The 27,744-nt window shown below is 42.8% G+C and overlaps 1 protein-coding gene across 4 annotated transcripts in view; it reads left to right on the top strand.

Moving 5' to 3' along the window:
• CNKSR2 (connector enhancer of kinase suppressor of Ras 2) overlaps positions 1-27,744 on the top strand; it is a 431,743-nt gene that overhangs the window by 100,045 nt on the left and 303,954 nt on the right. For all 4 annotated transcript variants that reach the window (XM_088451603.1, XM_088451600.1, XM_088451599.1 and 1 more), the window contains exons 6-8: positions 6,581-6,622; positions 8,031-8,150; positions 24,649-24,708. In XM_088451603.1, the coding sequence (XP_088307729.1) occupies positions 6,581-6,622; positions 8,031-8,150; positions 24,649-24,708 (222 nt within the window). The remainder of the gene's footprint in view (positions 1-6,580; positions 6,623-8,030; positions 8,151-24,648; positions 24,709-27,744) is intronic.

Below are 27,744 nucleotides of genomic sequence, written 5' to 3'. Positions count from 1 at the left end.
ACATGCGACCTAGGCACATGCGACCTAGGCACTTGCCTAGCACTATCTAGCCGACAACTTCCAGCAGCCGCAGTTATGTCTCAGACTTTGCTGGCTCAGCCCCTTCCGTCATGTCTCAGCCGGGCCCCAGTGGTGGGGAGCAGATCAGCATCGGAAGCACCGTGCGAGGGGAATCTGTGAAACCTGAGACCCAGGGGAAGGAAGCAGCCAGACTTAGGGGCATATGATGTATCAAAGCTTGATGTGAGATAAAATTGTGAAATATACTGTATATCACCAACCAATCAGCTCCAAATTATCATTTCTTAAACACAGCCTGCAGAATGTAAGTTAGAAGCTGATTGGTTGGTGATATATATCTCACAATTTTATCTCACATCAAGCTTTGATACGTATGCCCCAAAGTGTAAAGGAGGAAAGAGGCGCAGTGCCTAGGGCATCCCAAGTACAAATTACTGGCAGTCAAGAATGAGACACTGGACCGCAAGGAGCTAGTCTTTGTCGCTTTCAACTAGCCCAAGGACACTATCCCTGGGTACTTTACTTACTGTTACCATCCTGGTGGTGATCCTATGAGCACCTCTTGTCCCCCATTCTCACCATGCCTACCTGGGGCTGTATGAGCTCCAGCACCCACTGTTCCATCCAGATCAGCAGATGAGACCAGCTGTGAGGTCAGGCCGGTGGCTGCAGTGTCCCTGACACACATGCTGTTTACAGCCAGCGCTTCCCTGTCGGGGACTAACATTTCCCGAGGAAGGAGCTGTTTCGTGGGGTCACTACCTGTGATTGTGCTCTCCCTGCACAACCTAATAAGGGGGGGCCCTGCAGGAGTGCCTCTAACCTGGGCTTTAGTATGGATGATAAGATGTCATACTGTACTTTAAATCTAATTTTAAGGGGCTCCAGATAAAATCTTTTCCTTTCACTCAGCATAAGATGTTGGTGCGACTATGCTTTAAGGTGGCATCTATTTTCGATGGGGGAGGGGTGCTGGCTAAAATCTTGCCTAGTGCTCCGAATTGATCAGGGCCAGAGACCTGGGAGTAATCGCACATACTGATGATGAGGACTAGTAGTAAACCAGGTGCATATCCTGCCAAAGCAGAGGCGTAAGTGTCTCGAGATGAATACACAACTCTGCATATGTATAGGCGAATAGAGACTCTTTTTATTTATTTTTTTCTGGCCACGCTTCTTTTGAGCTATGTAATGTCTGATTTACTTCCTGCTCTGCATCAGGCCCACGATGTTGTGGCAAAGCAGAAGTAGAACTCAAATATTAAATCCCCAGAGTTTCATACCTCTATGAAATGGCCTGTAACACCACATGCTTTCCATCAATTCATTTCACCACTAGTTTCCAAACTTTATTAAGAAAAGAACAAGCATAAGCTATTGGGTTTCTTTTTCCTTTTCAGTCAGACTTTTTTATACTTCGTGTCAAGGTTTTTCTTTTTTATATATAGTTTTGTGGTAATTATGCACAGCATGACATTCACCAGGCTGACAGTGTACCAAGGTTACTATGACCTGAGATACAGATGAGCTTGACAGAAGCAATTTACAGCTTTTCAGCTTTTAACAGTTAACAGTGGTGAGAACATTCTACTTAGTATTTGCCTGATATCTAATAGGATTTAATGTGGATTTCACACTCACTTCTCTTTCATTTCTGTTCTGCCTTTTTCGCATTATGAGATTTTTTTATTATTATTTTTTCTATATGCTGTAATAAGCATTTGTTATGCTTTGCTTTTTACAACAGCCACTTGTTTACTAAACTGTGGTAGATATTCTGCATAGAGCACTGGCAAAGGGGGCAAAGGCTGCAGCGAGATTGGGATGAGTTTGTTACTGGCAGATGAAATGACATCCTGAGACTGTCATTTTGTTCATGGTTAGTGCAGTGGTGTAACTAGGATGGAACAGGTGGGGCACATACCCTGCCACCAAATTTTGGGGTTGTCCATTTTTCTGGATAAAAAAAAAGTCAGAAATGTAACTACCCCCCCAATATCAAGAATATTTGATCTACTAAATGTATTAGAAAGCAGGATATGTTATACAGCCACTTCACCATTGATTGTGGCTTAGAGGAAGAGTGTGTCCTCCGGCAACAATCTCACTGTATGTTAAAATGCATTGTCTGCTTCAAAATAAATACAACTTTAATTTGGTCTTTAGGCTCTTAACAGGCCTGGTCACATCCAATGCAGAGTCCCACCCTGCTCAGTTACCCAGGTTTTCCTCCCTCTCATCCACCCCTGGCAGTAATGTGGCAGTGCAGGAAAACAAATGCAGGTGAACACTGATAATAAAAAACAATCAGGATACATTCGAAAATTATTATGGAGAATAAATGAGGTTCTAAACGCATATTTGGCAAAGCATGTGAGCCCATCCTCCACGTCAAGGTGAACCCCATTAGATGGGTTCCTTACATTACTAATACTAATACATTATATTAATTTATCAGGCACTTACCATTGTAATGCCTCCTAATCTGTAGACCGCAATGCAGAATCTGTGCTTTTTAAAATCACCTGAGGGCAGATGGGAGGGGTGCTGGTACCAAGCAGAAGGAGTCTCAACCTGGGTGCTGGTACCAAGCAGAAGGAGTCTCAACCTTCAAATGTACTTTATATACACACAAATACACAGGATAGAGAGGGGGAAGGACTTGGATTGCACACCCTAATTTTATGACTCCATTATTAGCATTTGTTCTTATTCCGATGTTAATAAGGTTTAAGATGCAGGCAGGATGATAAAGTTTGATAAAGATTTCTGCCTGAAACCCCCTTTAATGACTCAACTGAGCCTCCCGAGACCACTGGAAAGAGAATAATTATATATGCACCGGTAACTTTCAGTGGGGGCGATTCAATTGTGTTTGCGCATCCCGTTGCTCTAAACCCCCTGTCACTGTAGACGGGGAGATATTCCATTCTTGTTCCAGCTCTGCGCACCCACCCATCAGAAAATCATCTAAAATTATATAAGAGTTGTGTTTCAATACCTAAAAAATATTGTATTTACCATAGATAAAAATTAAACACATACATTTTTAATAACTCAGAAGAATCTGATTAAAGAATGATGCGCTCTTGTTTAAACAAGAACTAGAGCTCCAAACATATGTATTGCTGCACGATGACACAAGGCCACACTCAACCAACTGCACACATGAGTTGTTACTGCGCTACCATTGTGGGGTACTGGCCCATCCTCCCTACAGCCCTGACTTGGCACGGAGTGATATCCATCTCTTTGGACCATTGAAGAAGCACTTGGATGGAAGGTGATTCGCAACCCATGGTGAAGTTCAGCAAGCCGTTATATCCAGGCCACAGGCGCTTGACACTGATTTTTTTCTATGTTGGGATAGGTGCCTTGGTGCACTGTTGGAACAAATGCTTAGACAAGTATGGGCACTATGTGGAAAAATAATATTTGGGAATCCTCCCAGATGATTAAGTATAATTTTTTAAGGCTCTATAAAACTTGATTTGACTCTGTACACCCTAAATATATGCAAGAAGAATGCAAGACCAGAGTTTTGATCTAACCCTTTAGGATATTGTGATTACACTCAAAACCATGGGCCAAGCTTATCTAACTATCCTGGATATTAGGGCCAGTAGGTAGTCCTCTTGCATTCACACACTACCTAGTGCAGCAGGCAGGATGGGGAGTATAATGCTGTAAATTACTGGTCGAGGTGAAGGGGGCGATGCCAATATGAAACGCTTCTATGAGATTTGCGTCATGTTGATGTGACGTGAAGCATCTGTCCCCCCCAACTGTCAGCTCCATTTTCACTGCAGGCTTCTCACAGATGAATAAAATAAATAATAAGTAAGTATGACCATGGGCTCCTCTAAGAATGTGAAAATTCAGATGATTGACTAAAGTTTCACAGGAGAAGGATTTTAAAACCTATCTATATGCAGCCAGTTTGGAATTTCCATTATCAGAAACCTAATTAATAAACTGAAGTTAATATGAAATGCAGAATCCAATGTGAGATGATGATGACCCAGTAAAATCGTTTATAAAACTGCTCATAACTTGGTCAGAAATGCAGAGCAGAAACCACTCATCACTGAAAAGGACCTGCTAAAGGTTTAGCTGACACCAGAGTTGTGTTCTATGTATCTGATAGATATGGGAATGAAGAAATCCTTTCCTACAACCTTATTAGAGCTTTTCAAAATGATGAGATAAACCAAAAATACTTATTGGGAGTGCTGTACCCTAAGGAATTATAAAATACACATTTTATTGCCAGATCCACAAAAAGACAGATATGGAGAGAAACCATCCCAGAATTTGAAGAAGAGAACACTGTACAAAACAGGCATAGGGATGGTTCTACTATACTTTAGCCAATATTTGCCAGGTAGACTCCTGAAATAGTGGATGATCTCCCAGACTACATGCATTGGGAACCTATAAGGTGACCATTTTTGTGAACGTTTAATCATAGTGGGAATTAATACAACCTGACTTCTGTAATTGAGACAGATATGTAAAAAAGCAGAGCTAATAATATTGCCACCAGCCAACAGAATGTATCCACCTGACATATCTATCTGTTGACAACACAGCAATCCACCCTACTCCTCAAGCCTGCTTCCTATGTGTCATTTTTTTATGCAGGACTGTTCTTCGCTCCCACATTCTTTCTGTTTCCAAATCCTGTTACATACATATACTTTAAGAGAGATTTCCAGAATACACACATCTCACACAAGAAGATACTGCAAAAGCTTTATTATGTGCACTCATAGTCTCATATATTTACTATTGCAATAGTTTCCTTAGTGGTCTTCCCCTAACAGACTTTCACCCTTACAATATATTTGAATGCAGGGGCTAGATTGATTTTCCTCACAAAACATTCTTCTACTGCTGCTCGCTCTGTCAGTTCTTATCTTTGGTTGCATCTATTTTACCGAATCCAATATTAAACACTTTAACTAACATCCAGTGCCATAAACAAGACTGGATCTATTTCCCTGTAGATTGTAATATAGGACATGCCCATTCAGCAGGGCAGCACCTAGGTGTCTTCAAAACTAGGTAAGTACGTCTCTGGGGCTTTATGGCAGCATGTGGCACAGGAATTATTGACCTGATGGAAGGAAAAATTTATTCTGCTAAATTATCACAACCTGAAGAGGTTAGATATTTTATGTTAACAACAATCCAAAACACAGCTTAAAATTAACCTTGAAGTGATCATTGAAAATAGAAATGAAAATTGAGGAGCTGCCTTTAAAGCCCCCAGACTTTTTTTTTTTTTAACTTTTTTAAACTTGTAGGAATTTCTCAAACATCCTGTGCATCAAAAGAGACCTAAGAGTTGTATGTGGAAGTGTAGGGAAAGTAATTTCTGCCAAAGTACTGACTGACAGGGTGAGTAAAACAAGCTCATTCCTCATTCACAGTTTAATTATATTAATAAATTGTGCAGAAATGTCTTAACTTCTTTCCTGTTACAGACCGGGGCACCGAGAGGAGCGGGTACTAATTACACAGGCCAGGGTTTGTGCCACATCCTCAGTGCAGCTTCGCGGCTCTGCAAATAGGGTTTTTTTCCTAAGGGGGGCGTGACCACGCATCCCGCGATTAGGCCATGCCCCCTCCACAGTAGTGGGGCCCGGGCCGGCTGTCTACAGCCCTGGCTACAGATTCAGTGAAACATGAATTTTGAAAATTATGGCTTGAGGTTCGAGACAGTAACTGGAGAGAAGATTCCTCAGCCATGATATAATTTGTGTTTTTCAAAGCCTATGGGGTATATTTACTAAAGTGCGGGTTTATAGAAGTGGAGGTATTGCCCAGAGCAACCAGTCAGATTCTAGTTATTACATTCTAGAAGGTGCTAGATAAATGATAAGTAGAATTTAAATATACCCCTTACAGTCCATACAGTCTGCATAGAGCAAATAGAGATCACTACTAAATACTTTGTGTTTTACTAGGTGTCCTGGTATTGCTTACTATGCATGACTATATCAAGTTTTGTACACTATGCATGACTATATCAAGTTTTGTACACTATGCATGACTAAATAAACTTTTGTATTATATTAATATAATGGTCGCCTAGGTTTGTTACATATTACAAAAGGGAAAGTAAAGGTGGACTTTACATATTCAGAAACTATTGGTTATAATGTTGTTTTTGAAAAGGACACTGGATACAGTTAGCTTAGGTCTGTGCATTAGATATACCCACCAAGCCTGTTGTCGTGTAAGAGTAAAGGAAAATTAATACGCTTAAATAATAGTTCTCTGATAGTATATTTCTTTTTTAACGTATAAAACCGAAAACAGTATCTATTTAAGGTTAAACAAATTATTTGCTTTTTGTATTAGACTGTGATAAATTGATACACCTGTTGGTCAATATTGATATTTGCTTAACTTCATTTAATTTGTTATACATTTTTATTTTTTTGTTATAATTTGCTCAGTGCTAAATTAAGTGCTAAATGTAACCATAGCACATGTAATTACAAAGCTTCAGCTTTTTGTCCCATTCACATATTTGTGTTTTTTATTTAAGGAGTGTACGGTGTATGAAACGGAAAACAAGATCCTTCATGTGGTGAGTTCAATTTGCCTATTACATGCAGCAGTCTTAATAACTGCAGCTGTGCAACAAGATAGTTCCCAGAAACTGTCCTTATGTAAACATTAAAGGACTTCAGTCTGGTTATAAAGAATGAAGTAAGCCCTGCCTCCTCCCCTCCTTCTCTTTATACTGTTTTTAGTTTCTCATTGTGCGTATGTGAGTTCCCCTAGAAACTGCAAAATTATGGTGCGTCCTGGTAACACTGTACAACTGCTATTTTGAAACTTTATTAACATCACTGCTAACAATAGCATTAAAGTGTGTGTCTGGGTGTTTTGTCATAAAGCCACTTTTGGTTTATTGGGTGCTTCTTTGTGGCTGGCAATATGTGTTCCTCTGTACTAGTTCTTGGCTTTTATATAATTACATGTTACCAAATATTACCATGTTTTTTTTGTGGTGGAGGGTAGATGTCCCAGGTTCATATATACCCCCAGTAAGTGGTACCCCAGCTTGTATTTTGCTCTGGGGCCAATGGGCCTTTACTTGTGCTGCTGCATGCTATTTACTGTATTACAGCAATCATGACTTTTTATGCAATTTTACCTGTGATACAGATGTGTACACATACATCTTACCTCCGTGCACTACAAGTCGTGTTAAACATAACGAGTGAGCGCCGTGCAGCTCTGTAGCGCTGGCGTCTTTTTGTGCAACTTTTTTACCTTCAAATGCGTCTTCAAAAGTGTTGCGAATAGGACGTAAAAGCAGATTATGCAGATTAAAATGATATGCAGCATGCCTATATTCTGTGTGCGACTGCGGGTGTATCTGCATATGAAACGTTACGTTACAGTGTAAGGGGCTGTGACACTGTAGCATTTTGCATGCAGATACAGCCGCAGTTGAACATATAATATAGGCATGTTGCATATCAGAAGCTGCTTGTATGTCCTATTAACAACACTTTGCGAATAATGCGCATTTGAAGGTAAAAAGTCTCACGAAAATATGCTTGACGATACCGGTCACGCCACGGCGTTGCGCGACTAGAAGGGCTGTTTAAAGCGCAATGAAATAATATGTATGTGGACACATCTGTAAGTCATATTTCTAGTATTACATTTCAAATATAACTTTAAAGCACATGCTTATTAAGTGATAGGAGCTTTCATTAGTTAGTTTTCAGGATTACAAGAATAGGCCTATAAAATAGATCCCTATTATTAATTGTAAATTATATCCAATTATCTCAGCGTTTGAGTTGTTACATCTACTTGCTAAGGCTTTAATCAACCTTTTATCTTGATTAAAAAGGAAATTTCAACAATTACATCTGCATTCTACTGTGTTAGACCCCATCTTTGAACTCGCTTCAGTGATTCAGGTATTCTTCATTAACTCTTTATGATGTGTTTGATTTTTTTTTTCTGTCTTATAGTGCAAAACCCTGTCGACTGTCTGTGACCACATTATCTCTCTCTCATCTGATCCGCTGGTTTCTCAGTCTGCTCACCTGGAAGTTATACAGCTCTCCAACATAAAGCCAAGTGAAGGACTGGTAAGAAATAAGTAGTTACTTTGAGCAAAGTAGTTGACCATACACATTCCAGGAAAGCACATTTATATTACATTGTTGCTGGCTTACTTGGCACTATTTATTGTGACATATTATTTTTACAGGAATATTTATCAATGTGTGAAGAGACCTATTAACATAGAAAAATATATTTTTGCTGGCGAAAAGGGCTTCTTATTGCATCGCAAATATGTCATAAATGCTGGTATATCTTAGTCAACATTTATTATAATAAAGATGGTTTAAACACTAGGGGGAGAGTTTTTAGAAATGGAGATGTTTCCCATGGCAACCAATCAGATTCTAGCTATTATCTTTAGAAGGTGCTAGTTAAATGTTAAGTAGATTCTGATTGGTTGATATGGGCAACATCTCCATTTCTAAAAACTCTCACTTTAGTAAATATACTCCTAGGATGGGATAGAGAGAGAAACTAATGAATTTTTTTTTATGTAAAATACTGTGTAACTTTTAATGTACTTGGCAGTGCTAAAATGTTGGTACCGGCTTCTGCATTCTTCAAACATTACATTACTGTTATTACAGTATATACAATTGATTATCTTTTTACCCCTGACTTCTATGGCCAAAAGTTCATTAATTTAGTTTAATGTTTTCTGAATAATTTGCTGACACACCAGGTGTAAGTCTCAGCCGGCTACCATACCCCATCTAATTTGCCCCTTCCCAGCCTGCTCTTCGCCCTCTCCCTCCCGCTCTCCTCTCTTCTGCCGCCCCTATCTCACCGCCACTTCCAAGCCCACTCTCTGCCCTACTCCTGTCCTGCTACCCTCCCCTTCCCATTCTGTTACTAATACTTACCTTCCTCCATTTACTGGTGCTCTCCTTTCCCAGAGCACGCGTGCACATCACACCTAATGTGCACGGTGAGCGTAGTGGGAGCTGTGGTGCATTCGTGCACGTTAGATATGACGTGTATGTGCCACAGCCGCAATTAGTTCATCACTCAGATGTGTGTAATTACCTAACCTAGATCAGGCTTCAATATATATATATAATATTATCTGTGTGTGTATGTACTGTACTGTATGTGTGTACAGATCTGGCCTCGTAAACCCATCCATTTTGCACCATATGGCTCGAGATCTCTGGCGTGATTCCCATGCCAGGTACTTTTCCCTCAATTTTACATCTTGGTTCGCAAATAGTGTACGTACTACTACATACTTGGGTTTATGTTTTTTTGTCACAAAGGAATCAGTATAATGTTGCAGACTGAGCATAATGATATATGACTTGGGCCACTTGTTTTGTTTTTATTCTGAATTGTGAACTTTTTCCTCAGTGTTGCTACTTTTTCCTTCATCGTGCTACTTTTTCGTCAATTGTGCATCTTAGTTCACTTATAGCATATTAGCACTTTGTTTCAGCAAAGTCTGTGGCTTGCTTATATATATATATATATATATATATATATATATATATATAATGTGACGTTCAGTCGGGTTAGGGGTCCCTCTCCTGGGGTAGATGGACTCCTTCCTTACACACACAGCAGCCGGGAAACAGCACACCAGTCTGGATGTGAGTACAAGCTGGTCAGCGCCAGTCTTTATTGTACAATATCAGAAATTACATAAAGAAAACATAAACATAAATCCTAGCCCTGTCTGGGCTCTAACTTTACAAGTGGTTTCCCTCACTACAAGAACCTGGCAGGGCCTAATACCCTCACCAGCAACAAAAGCACAGCACAGTCCTCACTGCTAGGTTTCCAAGTGTCTCTGAGCAAACTCCCTGCCTACTCTCCCAGGTGAGACACTCAGCCCCAAATAAACCAAGCATATCTTGGCCACTCTCAGCTGGAAGCCCTAATGAGCCTGTTACCAGGATGCAAGGCCAAAACCTGGAGTGGCCGTGGGTGGAGCCCAGCCTCTCCTCACACCCACAACCCCCAGGTCCCAAACCGGCTTTTCCAAAAGCTGACATTCTAGTCTGCTCACAACACAGACTTCTCCTGGTTTTTTTTAGAACACATAGTACAGGAATCTGGGACAAATATACCTGCCACAGACACTTTACCAGTGATCCCATCACATATCCCCCACCTTTGTTTCGACCTGTGGGGCGGAACAACTGAAGCCCCCAAACAATGAACGCGTGACAGAGTATCTGCATTGACCAGCTGGCTCCCTGGCCAGCTTTGGCTTTATTATACCTCTGCCAATGGTGTAACCAAGACACTTTACTTCCTCCATCCCTAGGCAACATTTCTCTGGGCTTGCTGTCAACCCTGCCCTATGGATGGAACCCAACACTGCTTGCACCCTGGGCAAATGAGACTGCCAATCAGGACTATGAATGACTACAACACCTAGACAAGCAGCAGCATACCGTCTATGTGGTCTTAGAACTCTGTCTAACATCCTTTGGAAGGTCGCTGGTGCCCCACGTAACCCAAAGGGCAACATCTTATATTGGAACAACCCTTCTGGCGTCGGAAAAGCTGTCTTTTCTTTGGCACCCCCAGCCAATGGCACTTGCCAATACTCTTTGGATAAGTCTAGCGTGGTAAAATACCTGGCTGTTCCTAGCCTTTCAATTAACTCATCCACCCTTGGCATTGGGTGAGCATCGAATTTTGACACACTGTTCAACTTTCAAAAATCATTGCCGAAACTTACACTCCCGTCAGGCTTTGCAATAAGCACAACGGGACTTGACCACTCACTATGTGACTTTTCAATTACACCCAGTGCAAATTTTTTTTTAATTTCTCTAGACACTGATTCCCTTTGGGCTTCTGTTAACTTACAGGGCTTTAGGTTAATCTTAACCCCTGGGTCAGTGATTATGTCATGTTTAACGACTGTGGTTTTGCCTGGTACATTTGATAACAAAACCCTATTTCTGCTAAGAAATTCCTTTACTTCCTGCTGTTGAACTGCTGACAGGGTTTTTGCTAATGTCACTTCAGGAACCAAAGGCCCTAAGTTTACTGGCTTTCTTCTCCTAGGCTTAGTGACAGTTTCATAGGGACGGGACTGCTCCCCTGCCGAGAGCTCTTTTCTGACCTCAAGACCAGTCAGACAGCCAACTGGCTTAACAATACTTCCCATCTCAGTAATCTCTGGTTCAAAAATCTCGCTAGAAACAGGGAACTTCTCGGACTCGGTAGAAACTTCCATTGCTACTGCGTCAGCAACCTTCTCAAATGGGTCAGGGTTATTTACTTCGGTAACAAATCGTCTTTCCCACAACTTCCAGAAGTGAGTAAAGTTTCTCCCCAACATTATATCATACTTCAAGCCAGGTACCAAACCCACAGAGACTATAGTGGAACCACACTGTGTTTCTATGTTCACTTCTGCAGTAACATAATGCCGAGTATCCCCATGTATGCAGGTCACACCAACAGCTCCTCCCTTGCGCTTTAAGGGGTTCACTAACTCAGCTTTCATAAGCGTAACCAGGCTGCCAGAATCTAACAGAGCTGCTACTTTATTGCCTTCTACAGTCACCTTACACATTTGCGTATCTTTCTCAGCCTGACGGTCAGTAGTACAGGCAGGCTGTGCAAAAAAAGACATTCTGAGATGGAGATAAGCAGTATCACATTTCATAGGTTCAGAAGTGAGTGGACAATTAGCAACAATATGGCCCAATTCACTACATTGGAAAAATTGTATAGTTTTATTATCAAGTCTCTTATGGGGTAAGAGCCTTCCTGGCCTGGCAGGCCTGTCTCCAGGTTCTACACCCTCAGTCCTAAGTTCATTCCACCGCCCAGCACCCTTCTCACCAGGAACAGTCTTACCAGTAGTCACGGGAGATCGCTGTTGCGGAATCGGGGCTCGGTGGGACACACTCAACAGTTTCTCAGCCGCCACATACCTCTCCACCAGCTCGACCAACTGGTCTGTGGATTTAGGGTCTGCATGGCTCACCCACTTGCGCAGAGATGCAGGTAGCGATTGCAGATACCGGTCCATCACGACTCTTTCCACGATCTGCGGTCCCATCAGCATCTCGGGCTGCACGGTGCCTTGTTGACAACTGGGGTCAATGGCCTCATGGGGTCTGCACCCCGAACCCCACCATCAGCCCGAAACAACTGGAACTGTGACTCATCGGACCATGCTACATGTTGCCAGTCCTTCGGGGTCCAATTAGCGACATCACAAACCCAGTTGAGGCGCTGTGTCCAGTGTCATAGTGCTAACAGGGACAGTCTGGTGTATCTTCTACTATCATATCCCATGGAAGCTAAAGAAAACTGCAGTGACCTGCTGGATATGCATCTGGTACCTCCTGCATTGAATGTGGATGTGATTTGAGTCAGTGTCGCTTGTCTATTACCACTGACAATTCTGGCCAGATGCAGCTGGTCACGATCATTAAGCACCCGTGGTTGTGGAATACGAACCGCTCCGAACATAGGGGATCCGAGTCCACCCGAACGCTGTTCGGGTGTTCACCGCCTGACTCGGATCCCCATTTGGGGCCGAACGGCGGCCGCCTGATGTCGGATTCTCACTAGAGAATACGACATCAGGGCTCCTATTGTGTAGGGTAGACCGCTGTGATAGCGGTCTGCCCTACACAGATACAAACACACAGCCGCCAGCGGCAGCTGTGTGTTTGTTACAGCAGCCAATGAGAGTCACACAGACTCTCATTGGCTGCTGCACGGAGGGAGCCGGCTGGAGCTCACACATGAGCTCCGTCTTCCGGCTCCCTCCTCAGCGCGTGGCAGCAGAGCGGACGGCGCGGGAGCGGGGATTCAGGTAAGTTTTTTTTTTCTTTGTTTTTTTTACGTGTGTAAGGGCCGGGGGAGCTACTGGGGGGGTCTGGTACTGGGGGGTTCTGCTACTGGGGGTGCGGGGGGCCATACTACTGGCGGGGGCCTGCTACTGGGGGTCCATACTACTGGGGGGCTGCTACTGGGGGGGCATACTACTGATGGGCCATACTACTGGGGGGGGCCTACTACTGGGGGGGCTACTACTGGGGGGGCCTGCTACTGGGTGAGCCTACTACTGGGGGGGCCATCCTACTGGGGCGCCTGCTACTGGGGGGGCCTGCTACTGGGGCGGCCTACTACTGGGGCGGCCTGCTACTGGGGGGGCCTGCTACTGGGGGGGCCATACTACTGGGGGGGCCATACTACTGGGGGGGCCTACTACTGGGGGGGCTGCTAATGGGAGGCATACTACTGGGGGGGCATACTACTGGGAGGGCATACTACTGGGGGGCCTGCTAATGGGGGGCATACTACTGGGGGGCATACTACTACTGGGGGCACTGCATAGGGGACCCTACTACTAAGGGGACTGCTTAGGGGGCACCACTGCTGGGGGCATTGTGTAAGGGACACCACTACTGTGGGCATTATGTAAATGGGGCACTACTGTGGGCATTGTGTAAAAAGGTTATTAGTGTGGGCATTGTGTAAAAGGGGCACTACTGTGTGTCGTAACATAAATAAGAGACACTACTTTATGGTGTAATGTGAATCAGGCCCTATGTGCGGTGTAATGTGAATAAGATTGTGCACTGTGACTCCTTGGGCCGTAGTCCACTATGTAAACAAGTACTGTGACTCTGCTGGCCGTACCCCACTGGGTGGGTGCACTACTTTTCATTTCTGCCACTGCTGTGTGGCAATGTGTCATAGATGTGCTTTATACTGTGGTGTCTGTGTTGTTGTGCCGTTGCTTTGTCGCTTAGTAACCAGTCAGCTCACTGCAACCTTTGGCCAATAATGTTGAAAACAATATTATAAGCTGTGAGGTGGTCTAAATTGACTGGAAATTAATGATATTGAGGTTAATAATACTCTAGGAAGAAAAAAAAGACCAATTTATGTGATTTTAGCTTTTTTTGTAAATTTTTGTAAAAAAATCCAAATCCAAATCCAAAACCAGTCACCGCAGTTTGGCAAATCCAAATCCAAAGACGGACAACGAATTAGAACCAAATCTAAATCCGGCAAAAATGGTCTGGCGCACATCCCTAGTATCCAGCAGTATTAGAGTCCTAAATGCTTTAGCAGCAATCTAGCATACTAGTCTGACTTTTATATACAGTTATTTTATCCTTATTATTCTACAAATCGTTTTATAGCCTGGATAACAGAATTATTCAGCCATATTAATTTTGTACTTTAAGTCAGAGGTTCCGAAACGCCACCATTACAGTCAAGGTTTTAGGGATATCCATTCTTGAGTCCAGATGGTTAAATTAAATTGAGGTACTAATGCTTCATTTCTCAAGCATGGATATCCTTAAAATGTGAACTGTATTGGGAACCTTTGCTTTAAGGCATAATTTTTCCTGCGGATCAGTGCCCCCAAGAAGCTGCAGTACCATCACTAGGCCCTTCTTCAAATATTACCATGAGGCCTATCAAATAACTGTTCCGCCCCTGCCGTTAGCTAGTTTAATATCAATACTGTGGTGTTTAGAGTCGTGTGGTGCGTGAGCTTGCAGTATTATTTCATGCATAATAATCAGATTATTTTCCATTTGATTTGGTTTAAAATCCTCTGCAAGGTTCTCTGCAGCTCTCATAACTGCCTGGGGATCATACTTTAATAGCGGTTATAACCCATTTTACCTATGGTTTAGCATAAAAGCCTGAGAGCAGTGACAGCAGTATGTGGTGCCTTTCTGACCCTCTTTAATGTTATATCTTATGCTCAGTTGCAGTGTATTACCAGCAGCAGGACAAACCTTGCCCTGAGAGTGTACAGAGATTACGTACAGCATGATAATAATTTTTCCTTTGAATAGTCAGCACAGTGTCCTTCTGTAATTAGCTCAGCGCCATTTCAATTCGTTTTGTATGACAAAATCCAAATGTGAATGAAGCTCTAATGTGATGTACTTCAAAACTGTTATTAGTCTTTAATTGACTGGTACCATCCTTTGCTACAGCTGCCTCCGAAAAAAATACACAATAGCAAATGACACATCAAGATAGATGTCTTTTCTTTTTTCTATGAAGAAAAAAAAATATTGCTAAACAAATTATAAACTTGCCAAGTGGGCAACTTATTTTTTTTTTTAAATGACACTTATTAGACATGCTTCTGTTTTCCCAATGCTTTCCATACTTCAATAAACAGTAAATTGTCAGTGTGCCCCAGTTATTGAGTACAGCAGAAACAGGCCTGACACAAAGATGGGATCTGGGTAAGCTCACACGTATGGATGCCAGTGTTATTATTAATACAGCAATACCACATAGATTTTTTTTTGTATTTTGTCAGAGATATGGATATTAGGATTTGGCGAGTTATGTTTCCTTGATGTACTGGTAACACTCTGGCCCCTCACAGATTAATAGGATGCTAATTCCAATGACTCCCAGGAAAACTATTCTTTTTAAGTGCAAGGGCCATAGGAAGCCTTTTGGTTAAAGCCAATCTATATGTTCATTCAATTATGGTAATTGTGTTTGCAGCTATAGGAATCAATCACTGTGGGGGTAAAACTAAAAGTAGTCAAACCAAAGTGTATTCAGTCTGGCCTACAGGTGTGATTCGATTTAGCCAGATCAAGTTTTCGCCTCTCACACCGGCGATGGAGGCAGAAGTCGGACAGACGAACCTTTCCGACTTTTCGCCTCTAATTGAATACGGGCCTTAGTCGTATAATAGCTGAAAAAGGATGATTAATGTGAACACACCATATTTTAGGTAGGGATGTGCAGGCTCGGATTAGTTCAGCTTTTCCCGCCAAATTCTTATTTTTCCCGCCAAAAATCGGCTTTCAGAAAGAGGCAAAATGTCATCTTTCATGGACTTTTGTCCAGGAATAATGATGTATGTTTATGAAAGATGACGTTTTGCCTCTTTCTGAAACCCGGTTTTTGGCAGGAAAAAAATCCGAATTTGGCGGGAAAATCCTAACTAGTCCGAGCCTGCACATCCCTAATTTTAGGTAATCCTTCCGCAGGGGGAGTTATGAAGAATTATTTATTAATTAGTTAAATGTGACTGACATAGTTTCGGGAGAGTCACAGATGTAATTAGCTGGTCAGCCACTCAGCAAAACTTGTTTATGACATCACAAGTGGGTGCACGGGAGATAAAGTATTGGCGTCCTTTGTTCTGGGCTCAAACTTAGGAATCAGTGTCGCGTTGAAGTTTAACCTGGATTCCTTGCATTTGTTACCATTCCTTTTGGACAGATTTCTACATGTCATCTGTAAGTTCCCATTTTTATTTGTAAATTGCTACACCTGTACGTACCTTTGTAACCATTTGTTTTTGTAACATTCTTTTCAACTAAGCATTGTACGCTTTGTAAAGTATTATTTATTAGTTTATTTCATATATGCTCAAAACCCAGTCTTTGAAGAGATTATTAGACCGCTAGGGCTACGCTTTATCTATTAGTAATTGCTAGAACTAGGGAACAGTCAAATTAAGTGGAAGTTTGAGAAGCCAAGCCTGCTCAATTGTGTTAGAGGTAGGGGACCGGTGACCCCTTTTTGAGCAAGTGCCATCAGTGGTGGCAGTAAAATAAGCAAGGTATTCAAATAGCGGCGCTCAGTCCATAGGCATAGTGCAACCCAAGTCAGGGATACTTGCTGAGGTCCCCGACATCTTTCAAGAGCAAGTTATCTTTTTTTACAAGCGTGCATCTGAAGACCAAACAAATCTGGCTTCCACAGGACATATTCAGCATGTCCTGTGAAGGCAGAGGAGATTATAGTGAAAACAGAGCAGAGAGGGTGTTGTGAAGCCGCTTTGGTCACATCACGTGCTATACGCCATGGTAGTTACTAAAACCATACTTGCCAACTCTCCCTGATTACCAGGGAAACTCCTGTATCAACAAATAGATCTTACTAACTGGTTTGGGGCTCTTTTACATTTGGATGTACTGTAAGTCTGTTTTATGGCACGTCTCTCAGGGTATGCAGTCGGGAAGCCGGCAGACCTAATCCCGACAGCTGGCTTCCCGACTGTCATATCCCAGCAAGGGTCTAAAGACAGGCGTCGATATGCCGACGCCTGTCATTAGACATACGCCGGGAGACCGATGCCCGGCATCCCGATCGAAGGGACGCCGAGCGCGGATAGCTGCTGGGGGGAGGAGGGCTAGGTTTAGGGTTCCCGGGGGGGACTTCGGGTTAGGCACCCCCCTCGGGAGGTTAGATTTAGTCTAGGGGAAGGGTGGGTTAGTGTTAGGCACCCCCCGGGGGACTTAGGTTTAGGCGGCAGGGAAGGGGGGATTAGGTTTAGGCACTTAGAGGGGGGATTAGCGTTAGGCACCGGGGGGGAAGGTTAGGGTTAGGCATCCCTAAGGGAGGGTTAGGGGGTAGAAATAGGTTAGTATATACTTACCTGGGGACGATCGGGATTTCCTCCTGTGCCGGGATGCCACTGTTGGGATTCCAACCGCCGGGCATGGGTCCGGCAGTAAATCATACCGATTCCTCTCTCAGATGTAGCAGTATTTTACCGCTGTGCTCATAGATGTTATTTTCACATTCTACCTGAAATGCTTTTCAAAAGTAGGCAAGCATGACTAAAACACTGTTGAAAATCTGAAGTATTATCGATCTTTTTAGTTGCAGTCTGCAGGAACGAACCAAAAGGAAATGGTAAATATCAAGTTTCTTCTTATAGCCCTATCTAGTAATTTATGTGGAAAAAAAAATATTTCTTAATGGGATTGCTGCATTTAAAAGGCTTTTGATGGAACACCCTGGTATCTCAACTCTCAGTGTGTTGTGTAAATCTTTGTGGTATGTGATCGCTCCCTTATCTTCTGTGTTTTGCTTGGAATTTATAGGTTATAAAGATATAATTGCTTTAAAATACACTTAACATACAAGGCAAAATGGGAAAAGTTTTGGGAATTTTGGAGCCTATGTATTAATAATTGCAGAACTGCCATGATTATTAATGATCTGTAGTGCAGCGGATATCTGCATTTTTATTGAAAATATCCCCACAATGTACAAAGGGGAACTCGCAGGGACAGCAGTTGCGGTACCCGCCGTTCCTGCAAGTTATATCCCTGGCATTTTGTTGAAGTCTTTCACTTTTGTGAAAACCTTTTCTGGGGGCAATTTCTGCCAATGGCCTAGGGCTGCGGAAGATCTCTCTCCTGCTCATAAGCCTCCGTAGGCTTAAAGCAGTTTACATCCCCTGGAGATGGTGTAAACCATACTTGCCTACTTTTGAAAAAGCATTTCAGGGAGATTGTGAAAGCAACACCTACGAGCTCAGAGCTAAAGTTGGCGTGTACATGTGAGAGGTGTGTCATAAAATTGATTTACATTCAAATGTAAATAACCCCCAAAGCTGCTTGGTGATGACAACACACTGATGCTTTTCAGAAAATGCATGTAGCCAGAGGGATCATTGTGCCTTATAACCAATGCAGGGAAATTGCACTAATGATCCTATTTGAATGTATATATCTCTGTTTTCTATTTATATAACAGCTACATAATGAAGGCAAGGTACAATCAGGGAGATTGCTAGACTCGAATACAATTGCAAAGAGGCAAAAACGAGCAAAAGCTGTTTTTTTCCCATCGGATGATCTAATACCAATTAGGTTTGCATTCTCTTTACGGGATGTAGTCGGCATCCCTGCGCGCTGGGATGCCGACGGTCTGAATACCGGCGCCGAAATCCCAACAGGTCGGGATCCCGGCACCAGTGTCCCGACCGTCGGCATCCCAAAGGTAAGTATTGGGGTGTTAGGGGAAGGTTAGGATGGAATTAGGGGGAGGGTTAGGGTTAGGCATCGGGCAGGGAGGGGTAGGATTAGGGTCTGGGGAGGGGGAGGTTAGGTTTAGGCACTAAGGGGGAAGGTTAGGTTTAGGTACTGGGGAGGGTGGGTTAGGGTAGGGTAGGGGTTAGAAACATACTTACCATCACTTCCTAAGTTCCTATGGGTGTCGGGATTCTGGCAGTTGGGGTGTCACTGTTGGTTTTCTGACATTCCGACAGCCGGGATTTCATACCCAACCCCTCTTTATAGACTGTCTGATAAGTATGGAGATAATACATTTTACCTAGAATACATTTGCTAGTGTTTATATTATATCCTATAACTTCAAGTTTATTTATTTGGGACATATAACACAATATCTAATTTGATTCATGAGCCAAGTTTGGGTGTTCTCCGGCATAACTATATGGTTGTAAAATTAATGAATGTAAGTGGCTCATACCTACATAAACACCATCTACCTACGTTACAAAATGTCTGTCTATATCCGTGTTGGTCACTAACCAATTAATTTTGCTAAGCAGGGATAGATTTACAATATTTTCGCCGATAGATCTGCATTTAAGTAATTAATATGTGATTTGACAAATATTTTTTTATATACATTTGTTTTTTGTGTATTGAGTGTATTAATTATCACTTTTTATTATCAGGGTTACCTACTAAAAGTTAAGGTTTATCCCCTTTTTTTCCCGTCCATAATATAATTTCAATATATTTTCTTAAATTTATTCGAGAGTGCCCCCAAAAAAGTTTTTTGCCTCTTTGTAATTGTATTCATGTGTATAACACAAATCCTTTAGGTGCACCACCAACACAGTTATCTAATATTTTCTTATACAAAATAGACCTTCATGTTGTTTTTGTTTTAATTATTCATATTCTCTCTATATAATACTACATTTAACTGGTGCAGACTCATATCTCTAATACTATAGATTGCTAGATTCTTCAGGGAATCAGGAGATTGCTACTATTTCAGCTAGTGTCCCTGGCCGTCAGGGAGAGTTGGCCTGTATTATGTAAACTAATGCGGCCAAACTCCGAAAAACTTCTCTTTTTGAAGTTTGGTACATAGAGCTGTGATCGTAGTCCCTATTGATGATGATTAGCACTCTGCAGGAGATTTCTGTGAAAATAAAGCTTAATACATAGGCTCCTTAATATTACAATTTCTGTATATCTGTATAATAGTTTCCTAATGTCTGTCTCGTATCCTCGGTGCGCGCACAGAGGAAGCCAGGGCAAGCGTTGCTCCTCCAACAGCTGCCACTGCAAGGGAGATGGGACAGAGCTAGCGCTGCAGAAAAGGAGCAGGGGGTAGGATTGGCTGGTGGATTGAGCTAAGCGGAAGGTGGTGGATGGGAAGGAGAGGAGTAGGGGTTGAGACGAACCTGTGGGTGTTGGTCAAAGAACGGGATCAGCAGCAGTCAGAGGTGGGGGTGTGGTGTGTGGAGTGTGAAGCAGCCTGAGATGACCCGGGTCCCTTTACCAGCAATATTTATATATACTTCTCAAATCATTAACCTCACACACATATTAGATAACCTATCTTTAATAATTTAAATGCTGATAATCCCAACAGTCTCCATAAGTGCACTCATTGCAGCTTTGCTGGTGTGTAGATTTCTGGGATTTGTATGTGTAGAGGTGTAAATACATGGGGGAGTATGTAGCTACTATCAGCTCATAGTCTCACCATGGTCAATCCTGAAGCTAGCGGCTTGCAACTATGACAACCACAAAAGGGTGATGGGACAATTTAAACAGGGGGGAGTTAACTTTTGTCTTCTCTCATCCAAACTCCTCAAAGCTTTACATGGAAAAATTAAATAATCAAGTACATTTCCTGTCTCCTCTGGATGCTCTGTGGCAGTGGATAGTCTAGTTGCAATAATGTTACAGCATCTCACAGGTTCTCAGGAATTTGCAAGCACACGCGGGGGCCTATTTATCAAGCAGTGATAATATTTATTAAGCAGTGATGATAATCTTTTTCTGGTGAATTCACTGCTTTACCGTACCACTGAGGAACCAGATTTCTCCTCCGTTTTTGCATTGTAACGCAGCCTCTTAACCTGCTATGCAGACTGCAAGGATGGATCAATTTATCAATCTGCGGAAATCTATGCTTTTTACAGTTTGTTGCCTAAGACATAACCATCTCAGTATGCCAAGCATTGTCCAAAGTTTCCAGATGATTGTTACATTTTCTTTTATTTATACGCTCCTTTCAGACATGCTAAACACATTGCTATATCTTGCTGGCTTTATTGTGTGTTCTTCGGCCATTTATTTTATATCAGTTAGCTTTTGTTGCTCTTTGGTATGATATAAAGCTTATTTGTAGATACAATTATACCCCATATCTTGCTCTTGGTGAACCAAATGTAAATAAATATGAACTACTGTACCTTTCCTAATTACACAAATGACTAACGGTACAGGAAGAATCTTGGAAAATAAATGTATATAGTAAAAATTGTAGAAGTGCATGTACTTGCCAATAATAAGATAATCTGAAGGTGGAAAAGTACTTTAAAAACAAAAAAATATGAATATATGAGGACCAGTGGCGTAACTAGGGTATTTGGAGCCCAGGGCAAATTTGAAAAGGGAGCCCCCCCCCCCTTTATCACCCCGATATGTGCGCTTAAAAATGGTGCGTGTCAACATGACACATCCCTTTATTTTCACGCTGAACATTCCTATCCATATGCACCTTAACCCCAGTAGTACCCCTTATACAGTACCCCCAGTATGCAGTTGTGGTCCCTCTTATGCAGGCCCATAGTAATGCCCCTTATACAGTATCCCCAGTAGTGGTCCCCCTTATACAGCCCCCAATTAGTTCCCCTTACTCAGTGCCCCCAGTAGTGGTCCCCCCAAATGCAGTGCCCTATGTAGTGTTCCCCCTTATGCAGTGCCCCCAGTAGCAGTCCCCACAATGCAGTGCGCCCAGTAGTGGTATCCCCTTATGTAGTGCCTTTTATATAGTGCCCCCAGTAGTAGTCCCCCCCATGCAGTGCCCTTTGTATAGTGCTCCCAGCTGTAGTCCCCCCCATGCAGTTTTCCCAGTAGTGGTCCCCCTTATGCAGGCACCCAGTAGTGATCCCCATTATCTAGTGCCCCCTGTAGTGGTCCCGCCAGTGCAGTGCCCCTAGCAGTAAGCCCCTTATATAGTGCCCCCAGCAGTAGTACCCCCCCTCCCATTACGTGCCCCCAGTAGTGGTCCCCCTGATGCAAGCCCCCAGTAGTGACCCCCCCCTATCCAGTGGTCCCTGTAGTGGGCCTTCCTGTTATTGCCCCCAGTAGTGGTCCCCCCAGTGCAGTGCCCCTAGTAGTCGGCCCCTTTTATAATGCCCCCAGTAGTAGTCCCCCCCAAGTAGTGGTCTCCAGTTGAGGTTCACCCTCCCGATTAAGTGCCCCCAGTAATAGCCTCCCCCAGTAGAGGTCCTCCCAATAATGGTGCCCCCAGTAATAGCCCCCCCCAGTAGAGGTCCTCCCAATAATGGTGCCCCCAGTAGTAGCCACCCCCCCCGTTGTGCCCCCACCCCCAGTAGAGGTCCCCCCAGTAGTAGCCACCCCCCTCCCCCGTTGTGCCCCCAGTAGTGCAGGCAGGTTTTTAAAAAAATATATAAAGATATACTTACCTGAATCCACGCTGCTGCTCCGGTCCGCGACACCGCTCCCGCCGCCGCCTGCCAGTCCTCCCGGGCTGGCGCGCTCAGCATTATGGGAGAGACGTCATGATGTCATGACATCTGTCCCATTACCCACTGCAGGAGCCGGACGGAAGTCCGGCTCTTGCAGTGGGTGCTGCAGCAGTCAATGAGAGTCTATCTGACTCTCATTGGCTGCTGTTTAACACACGCATCGCTGCCAGCGCTGGCGGCGTTGCGTGTGTTATGCACAGCCTGAGCCCGCCTCCTGGCGCTTTGGGCAAGCGCTCAGGGGGAGGGAATGGGCTCAGGTGTGCAGCACAGGACCGGCGCTGGAAGCCTAGCGCCGGTCCTGTGTAAATGTGTAGCGCTGACCGCACTCACTGCGGTCGGCGCTACACTGGTGGCTAACTAGGGCGGGCCGGACCGTGGTCGGCGGCGCCCCCCTGCGCCGCCAGTCCCACGGCGCCCAGGGCACGCACCCCGTTCGGCCTGCCCTAGTTACGCCACTGATGAGGACCCTCTTCAAACAACACACTGCAAAATCCAGGGAATTTTGTAATCCAGCAGAATTTTAGCAAAATATACAGCAGGCATATAGTAAATACTGGATAATCGACTAACTCTTCTGTGGCAGTGTAAACATTGTTTTCCTTATTACATTGACAGATGTTCCATTGACCTCAATGCATTAGTTTCTCAACAGAAAGACTGCTCACACACATTAGTGTTTCTCATCATTCCAGTAAAATATTAGGAATTAAAATTCTACATTTTTTTTGTGCTAAAAAAACAGTTGAAAAAAAAAAAAAAAAAAGTACAGATGTGTCCACATACTAAATGTTTGCTACAAGATATGTTACACATAACATGCAGGGGCGCTGAGAGGGGGGGAGCAGGTACAAATTGCCAGGGCTTCTTGAGGGGCCCGGCGGGGGCCCGGGTCCTACGCCGCCCCCCCTCACTCACAGCAGCCCAGCACACAGCATGTGCTAAGCTGCAGAGGGAGACTGCTCGTGGCTTTGCGCCGGGCAGAGGGGGCTCAGAGCACCCCCCTCGCCAGCGCAAAGCGGCGCTGAAAATATTTAAATTTTTAAGGGGGCATGGCCACGCTTCCCGCGATTATGGCACTCCCCCTGTTACCCGGGCCCGCCGCGGCTCTTCGCGGGCCTGATAACACGTGAGTGCCATGTGGCTCTGTTGGGCCCAGCATCTTTTCTTGCGACTTTTCCCCTTCAAATGTGTCTTATGTGTCTCAAAGCGTTGCAAATAGAACGCACACACAGCTTCTGCTGATTGAATGATATGCAGCATGCCTATATTCTGTGTGTGACTGCGGGTGTATCTGCATGTGAATCGCCACGTTACAGTGCCAGCGGCTGCAACACTAACGTAGCATTTAACATGCACATACACCCGCAGTCACATGCAGAATATAGGCATGCTGCATATCATTTCAATCAGCAGAAGCTGCGTGTGCGTCCTTTTCGCATCACTTTGCAAATAAGACGCATTTAAAGGGAAAAAGTTGCAAGAAAAGACGCTTTGTGCTGCTGAGTCACACCACGGCATTGCGCAACTAGAAGGCATTATTCCCAAGGAGGCTAGATGTATGTGGACACATCTGTAGGTCTTCATTACATACTTTTACCAGTAAGGGCTGTTCCTGGTTTGTGCAGGAGCAATTTTCCAAGAAAAAGTGATGGGAAAAGCAATGACACACTGGTGCTTCTTATGTATATATGTATATATATATATATATATATATATATAAAATGGCAAAGCATAGTGTAGCTGAACAATTAACTTTCATGTGGTGTCCTGGTGAAAACAATTGTAAGCTCTCTGAATCAGATCACTGTTTGCAAAATACCCCACAACACACAATTTTAATTAGGCCCACAATGGCAATAATAATTTTCTAGGTGAAAAGTATGAGGTCACTTAATTAATCCCAGTCAGTATTATTGTTTAATTAAAGTTTTACGTACAGTACCATCCAGTTTTCCAGTTTACCATTTACATTAAAGATATAATTATGTTTTCATAAATTTTTCCTGTGTTTTCATACCAATATAAATATTTTATTATAGGGGATGTACATTAAATCCACATATGATGGACTTCATGTAATAACAGGAACAACAGAAAATGTAAGTATGATTTGACCACTCTAATAACCACCAGCAATGCAGGGTGCACTGTTTACAGCAATTACAGTATGATTGTGTTCTTGATGGTCTTAAAAACTCCCTTATCTACTGGAAAACAATCATCAAAATTTAATGACCCAGATGGGTAAACGATTCTTTCAGTGTGTGTGTGTGTGTGTAAAAAAAAAAAAAAATTAAATTCTCACACCTCTTTGTCTGTTATTACCATGTGTTATATAAAAAATGTGTACAGTATATACATATGCGTGTGTGCAAAAAATAATTTGCATCCCAACGGTTCCCACTACAATTTATTAGTGTTTGCGTGCGTATATATATATATATATATATATATATATATATATATATAGTGTGTATATATATATATATATATATTTATTTATATATATATATATATATATATATACACACACAGTCAGGTGCATAAATATTGGGACATTGACAGAATTTTCATATTTTGGCCTCTATTCACAACCACAATGGCTTTGAAATGAAACAAACAAGATGTGCTTTAACTGCAGACTTTCAGATTGTAGGAATAGGAATTACAATGGTTTCTATATGTGCTTCCCACTTTTTAAGGGGCCAAAAGTAATGGGACAAACTAAACAATCCTAATACTAACTTTCACTTTTTAATACTTTGTTGCAAATCCTTTGCAGGCAATTACAGCCTGAAGTCTGGAACGCATAGACATCACCAGACGGTGGGTTTCATCCCTGGTGATGCTCTGCCAGGCCTCTACTGCAAATGTCTTCAGTTCCTGCTTGTTCTTGGGGCATTTTCCCTTCAGTTTTGTCTTCATCAAGTGAAATGCATACTCAATCGGATTCAGGTCAGGGGATTGACTTGGCCATTGCATAACATTCCACTGTTTAGCCTTAAAAAACTCTTTGGTTGCTTTTGCAGTATGCTTCGGGTCATTGTCCATCTGCACTGTGAAGCGCCGTCTAATGAGTTCTGAAGCATTTGATTGAATATGAGCATATAATATTGCTCGAAACACTTCAGAATTCATTCTGCTGCTTTTGTCAGCAGTCACATCATCAATAATTACAAGGGGATCAGTTCCATTGGCAGCCATACATGCCCACTCCATGACACTACCACCACCATGCTTCACTGATGAGGTGGTATGTTTTAGATCATGAGCAGTTCCTTTCCTTCTCCATACCCTTCTCTTCCCATCACTCTGGTACAAGTTGATCTTTGTCTCATCTGTCCATAGGATGTTGTTCCAGAACTGTAATGGCTTTTTTAGATGTTGTTTGGCAAACTCTAATCTGGTCTTCCTGTTTTTGAGGCTCACCAATGGTTTACATCTTGCGGTGAACCCTCTATATTCATTTTTGTGAAGTCTTCTCTTGAATGTTGACTTTGACACATATACAACTACCTCCTGGAGAGTGTTCTTGATTTGGCCAACTGTTGTGAAGGGTTTTTTCTTCACCAGGGAAATAATTATTCTGTCATCCACCACAGTTGTTTTCCGTGGTCTTCCGGGTCTTTTGGTGTTGCTGAGCTCTCCGGTGCATTCTTTCTTTTTAAGAATGTTTCAAACAGTTGATTTGGCCACACCTAATGTTTTTGCTATCTCTCTGATGGGTTTGTTTTGATTTTTCAGCCTAATGATGGCTTGCTTCACTGATAGTGACAGCTCTTTGGATCTCATATTGAGAGTCAACAGCAACTGATTCCAAATGCAAATGTCACACCTAGAATCAACTCCAGACCTTTTACCTGCTTAATTGATAATGAAATAACGAGGGAATAGCCCACACCTGTCCATGAAATAGCTTTTGAGTTGATAGTCCCATTACTTTTGGCCCCTTAAAAAGTGGGAGGCACATATAGAAACCGTTGTAATTCCTACACCGTTCACCTGATTTGGATGTAATTACCCTCAAATTAAATCTGAAAGTCTGCAGTTAAAGCTCATCTTGTTTGTTTCATTTCAAAGCCATTGTGGTGGTAAATAGATGGCAAAATATGAAAATTCTGTCAATGTCCCAATATTTATGCACCTGACTCTGTGTGTGTGTATATATATATATATATATATATATATATATGCACACACACAGTATATATATATTTTTTTCAAGAATACAATGGTGAAGGTATATAAAAAATGTATAATAAAATCAATTCAACACATACAACAAAGAAATGAACAACTACTGCAGCATATCACCAAGCCTGGTATTGCACCTGTGAATATATAAGTGGGAGTATAAAACACCACTCCCCAGCTGGACCACAAACTCTTTTCTTCCGCAGGACTCTGAACACTGCTACCACTGCGTGTTTTCCAAGCCTCGGTTTCAGTTAATTCATGGCGACATCACTGCATCATCAAATCTGTATGCCAGCACCGCCCAACTCGTTAAGTCACTATGGGACTTCCCATACCCACTGATGAAGTGCAATTAGCTCACATCTAATTGCATCCAGCCCTAAGTGCGTGACTTCTGCTCTGAGGAAGTATTGGTACTCCCAATAGACAATCTAGCAGTTGTCACGGCTGCCGACACTTGAGACTACTGGAAGGAGTCAGGCCTACTGGGCACTATAAACTGAGGTGGTTTTAGGAATGACCTTTTCATGAAATCTCAGTAAAACGGAATAAAAGTAATAGAATGTATTAATAGGCAAAATATATAGCAACGTTTCACATAAAGTCTCAACAACACAGAAGTTCAGATATGCAGTAGTCCATATAGGAGTAAACCCCCATATGTAAATAAAGTCTCTGATACTAATATGGTAGGGAACCCCGAGTCCAATATGAGGCTAAGACCTCAGGATGGTATAAAGGACGTTACTAGGGTTGAGCCCTGTAGTGTGATGAAAATCCGGAACAGGGTTGAGCCCTGCAATGTAGTGAAGATCCGGAACAGGGTTGAGCCCTGAGACGTGGTGAAAATCTGGGACAGGGTTGAGCCATTTGATGTGAAGCAGAGTTGAGCCCTGTGATGCAGTGAAGATCCGTGACAGGGTTGAGCCCTGCAATGC

The sequence above is a fragment of the Taudactylus pleione genome, unplaced genomic scaffold (assembly GCF_031769625.1).
Source record: "Taudactylus pleione unplaced genomic scaffold, aTauple2 ptg000026l, whole genome shotgun sequence".
Classification (NCBI taxonomy): domain Eukaryota; kingdom Metazoa; phylum Chordata; class Amphibia; order Anura; family Myobatrachidae; genus Taudactylus; species Taudactylus pleione.
Note: the sequence above shows the minus strand (reverse complement) of the source record. Positions and strands in the feature narration are given on the sequence as shown.